The sequence below is a fragment of the Myotis brandtii genome, unplaced genomic scaffold (genome assembly GCF_000412655.1).
Source record: "Myotis brandtii unplaced genomic scaffold, ASM41265v1 scaffold708, whole genome shotgun sequence".
Taxonomy (NCBI): domain Eukaryota; kingdom Metazoa; phylum Chordata; class Mammalia; order Chiroptera; family Vespertilionidae; genus Myotis; species Myotis brandtii.
The window spans coordinates 898220-903165 of NW_005370777.1; the positions used below are offsets into that span (position 1 = coordinate 898220).

The 4946-nt window shown below is 36.0% G+C and overlaps 1 protein-coding gene across 4 annotated transcripts in view; it reads left to right on the forward strand.

Moving 5' to 3' along the window:
- UHRF1BP1L (UHRF1 binding protein 1-like) overlaps positions 1-4946 on the forward strand; it is a 79338-nt gene that overhangs the window by 70811 nt on the left and 3581 nt on the right. For 3 of the 4 annotated variants that reach the window (XM_014530035.1, XM_014530037.1, XM_014530036.1), the window contains exons 19-20: positions 2687-2940; positions 3277-3385. In XM_014530035.1, the coding sequence (XP_014385521.1) occupies positions 2687-2940; positions 3277-3385 (363 nt within the window). Of the gene's footprint in view, positions 1-2686; positions 2941-3276; positions 3386-4946 lie in introns of those variants that run through there. The other variant, XM_014530038.1, reaches the window with a different exon arrangement.

The window sequence follows — 4946 nt, forward strand, 5'->3', positions numbered from 1 at the left end:
GTGTGTGTGTGTGTATGTGTAGACATAGATATGTAGATGTACAGATCATTAAAATATACTATGAAATCACATATACCAAGTTGTTTCTAATTGCTCTTATTTTTAAACTATAGGCCCGATGCACGAAATTCATGCATGGGTAGGGTCACTAGGCCTGGCTGGCAATCAGGGCGATCTGTGGGGCGACTGGCAGAGTGACTGGGGGCCGGTGCCAGTCTGCTTGCCAGCCAGCCCCGCACCTTGATTTCCCCGCCGCTGCTGCCGGTCGCCTCCCTCTGAAGGGTGACCGGCGGGGTGATCGGAGGCCCCAGTGGCACCCACCTTGACTGGCACCTGCCTTGGCTGGCCTGGGGCTTGTGGGCTGGGGGCAGATCCTGCGTTGAGCGGCTGCCCCCTGGTGGTCAGTGCACATCATAGCAACCGGTCATTCCACCAGTCGTTATGGCATTTGGTCAATTTGCATATTAGGCTTTTATTATATAGAATAGACAAGTTAATTAACTTATTTTTTCTTGATATAGGAAATACTAACATATCTAAGTACATATTCACACTTATGCTGAGGGAAAATAAACATTTTCATGAATTTAATTAGTGGGGTTTCTTATGCGTACCCATGGTACAGATAACTTTGGTTCCTCAACAATTGATACCTCTTTGCCTTTCCAGAACAATTAGTTTGTTTTTAACTCATGGGTTTTATGAATTGTGAAATGGATTTTATTTTTCTTTTTGTTGCTGGAAAGCTCATTTTTGGTCTACCTTTGATACAGAAACTGAAATAATGTATTTTGAGTTATTAACTTTCCTACCTATTTTTTCCTTTTCCCTTCTGTTCTTATTTTTTTAATTTTTGTTGCTGGAAAGCTCATTTTTGGTCTATCTTTGATACAGAAACTTAAATAATGTATTTTGAGTTATTAACTTTCCTATTTTTTCCTTTTCCCTTCTGTTCTTATTTTTTTATCGCTTACTTTTTATCTGATTATGCCATGTGCATGTTTCCTCCTGTTCTTTTTAGAGCTGGGTAAAGTAAAATAAACAAAGTAGTTACTAGAAGGGTCAATTCACTTCAGTGGTTCCACTAGAAACTTTTCTTTTTTTAGTTGGATATTCTTTTTTTTTTAATTTTTATATTTTTTACATGCCCCCTGGAATCGAACTAGGGACCCTCAGTCTGCAGGCTGACGCTCTATCCACTGAGCCAAACCGGTTAGGGCAAGTTGGATATTCTTTATGTACTTTATTAAAGTTTTAAAATTTGTTTTTGAACACAAGTATTTATATGTCTGTAAGCTACCTAAAAATTTTTTGAATAAGGCCAAGGCTTAATAAATGTAAATATTTAATACCCAGTTTTAATGAGGAAGGTGCAAAGCCATTTCGTTACTTCTTGAGAAATGTCTTAGTAGTCACTTACTTTAAATGCCATGACTGTTTCTTCATGACCATCGTCCATTATATTACAAATTTGTAGATAGGTACATATCCAGATACACTCTTAAGTATCTGAGGTATGCATGATACCAGATTTATGTTTCTTTTCTTTTTTTGAAATCTTTATTGTTGAAAGTATTATATATGTCTATATGATATCAGATTTATATCATATTTGCATAAGGATATGCTGATTAGCCAATGGGAAGGGTAGCGGTCGTACGCCAATTACCATGTTTCTCTTTTATTAGTGTAGATTTGTAGATAGGTACATATCCAGATACACTCTTAAGTATCTGAGGTATGCATGATACCAGATTTATGTTTCTTTTCTTTTTTTGAAATCTTTATTGTTGAAAGTATTATATATGTCTATATGATATCAGATTTATATCATGGTATGTTGTTTCATGTTACCAAAAAGTAGAAAATAGAGACAAATGAACATTATTGCAGTATAAAATTATCTATAAAATAGGATGTGAGGGTTATATATGGTATCTATATATATAAAAGGCTAAATGACCGACTGTACGACCGTCCGACCTACCAACCGGCTGGTACATAAGACGCGCACTGGCAATTTAAAAATAAGTGTTGAGGGGGGTAGGGGGCTAATGGGGGGATAAGGACACATATGTAATACTTTAATCAATAAAGAAAAAAATAATAATAATAAAAAGAAAAAAAGAAACACTTTCCTATTCCGGAGACATAAAGACATTTTCTTCTAAAATAACTAACTAACTAAATAAATAAGTGTTGACTCGTGCATGCATGATACATATAAAGCTCTTGCTGGCGTCATTCGCACGCATGTGTTTCAATCTGTCATTGTTGATTGTGAATTTGGTTGTTTTTGTTGACATTCGACATGAACCACATCACGATTTATTCATCAACCGACCGGCGTCGATACATATAAAGCTCATGCTGGCGCCAATCACACGTGTGTCTTAATTTTACAAAACTATATTATATATACTATTTTGATGTGTAACTTTTTGCAGTAACGTAATTACCGCACGAATCTTTCTTCTAATTAATTTCCTTTCAATGTGCACGAATCTGTGCACTGGATCACTAGTGTTGTATAAGTACTGTAACTATCACTTAAATTAAGGGTGACTATTAAACCTGATTACTGCTTTCCCATTGTACAAAATGATTGTAACCTGTAATGACATACGAGAGTGACATTTTTGAGTAGTACTGCAAGTTACAATTTTTACATGTTCTTTTTCCGTAGGTTCTGATCATAAAGCTGTTATTCATTCCAAATCCTCTCCTGAGATTACTCTGAGATTTGAAAGTGGGCCTGGTGCTGTAATGCACTCTTTGCTTGCAGAAAAAAATGGATTTCTGCAATGCCATATAGAAAACTTTAGCACTGAGTTTCTTACATCTTCTCTTACGAATATTCAACATTTTTTGGAAGATGATACTGTTGCAACAGTGATGCCAATGAAGATACAAGTTTCTAATACAAAAATAAATTTAAAAGTATGTCAATAAATATTTTCACATTTTCATGTTATACATGTTAACTTTGCCTACCTGAACTTTGGATTCATGCCTGAGAATATGCCTTCCCTGTAATATATACTTTACCAGCACTGAAATGAATATGTTGGTGTTTTTAGTGAATGATGTGGAGATCCTTCATAGAAATTAGAAAATATAAAAATAGAATAGGCAGTTTTCTCTGTATTAATTAAAAGATACATTTCTAACTCATTAAAAATATTGACTGAAGTAATATGTGTTAAGAAAATGATAATCTTGATTTTATCATTTACTTTGATAACAACATGCTGATACTATTTTTCTTTCCTATAGGATGACAGTCCTCGTAGTAGTACAATACCCCTTGAACCAGCTCCTGTAGCCATTCATATTGATCATCTTGTGGTAGAGAGAAATGACGATGGCTCTTTTCATATCAGAGGTATATATGAAAAACAATTTAAGTGAATACCTACTGAAATTTGGAATTAAATTATTTACATGCTGACTGTTTCTTTTCACCCCTACTACCATTATATGTGTGCACATATGTAGGAGTAGATGATTGAGAGACACTTTCCATACATTGTAATAAAATATTACCTATGTGCAGATCTCTACTTCAGAAATAACTCATCTACAGTTGATTTAGTACCTATCCTACAAATGTGTTTTGAATGAAGCAAGAGAGTTTTTATGGTCCTACATCTTTCTTGATCTTGCTTGGGTCTCTTATTTGATCTCTTTCCTAGCTTTATTTCCCACTATTTTTGTATATTTCCTCGACCGACCTGTTATACTCCCTGTATAGGAATTTGTCTTCCACTTTCCCACCTCTATAATCTTATTGCTTGTTATTCCTCAATAGAACTGTTAATTTTCTTCCAAGATTATCTGTAGCTTCCCTTTTTACTTATGGTATATTGCCGTGTGTTTAGTTCTGCTTTAATGTCTATATTCATTCTAGCAAGATTTTTAAGGTCTCTAATGTAAGGATTATATCTTATAAGGTAGTGTGGAGTAGTAGAAAGAGCTTGAGTCCATAGACTTAGGTGTTCTATTCCTCAATTGTTAGTAGCTACTTCAGAGTGAAATATGAGGGACTGATATGTGCATGCATTCATTGCCTACCAAAATCTCATCAAATGACATAAAATATGTTAAAAGAAGAATAAAGTTATAACAATACTGCAAAAGAACTATAAGTACCATTTGTGGGTCAGAAATTCTTTTTATTTTATTTAATTTATATTTTATTGATTTTAGACAGGGGAAGGGAGAGCCTTTTATTTCTTTTTCTTGCCTAATTGTCTTACCTAAAACCTTTAGGACATCCTATATATTAAAGATGTAATATGCAAATGGTCGTTATGCTATGAAGCATAATGACCGACTGCGTCATGACCAGATCAGCAGGAGGGTGGGGCAGCGAGCTACAAGCGGGAGGCAGAGAGCTACAGGAGTGGGCAGGGCAGCAAGCAAGCAGGAGGTGGAGAGCTACAGGAGGGGGCAGGGCAGCAAGCTATGAGTGGGGGTAGGGGAGCTGGCAGAGAGCTACAGGAGGGTGGCAGCGAGCTACTGGCGCACAGATTTGTGCACAGGGCTACTAGTTGTTAAATAAAAGTGGTGAGAGCAAACGTTGCTTTATTTCTGATCTTAGGAGAATAGCATTTAGTCTTATACCATTAAGTAGAGGGATATTGGCTGTGGGTTTTTTGTAGCTAGCCTTTATCAGGTTGAGAAATTCTATTCCTAGTTCTGAGTGTTTTTATCATGAGAAAGCGTTGGATTTTACCAGATGTTTTTCCTGCATTTATTGAGATAATCATGTGACTTGTTTTATTCTATTAATGTGATGTGTTATGCTAATTGCTTTTGGATAGTAAGTCAAACTTGCATTCCTGAGATAAGTCCCACTTGGCCATGGTGTACAATTATTTTTATACTAGTGGCCCGGTGCACGAATTTGTGCACAGGTCGGGTCTGGCCAGCCGCCCCCATGG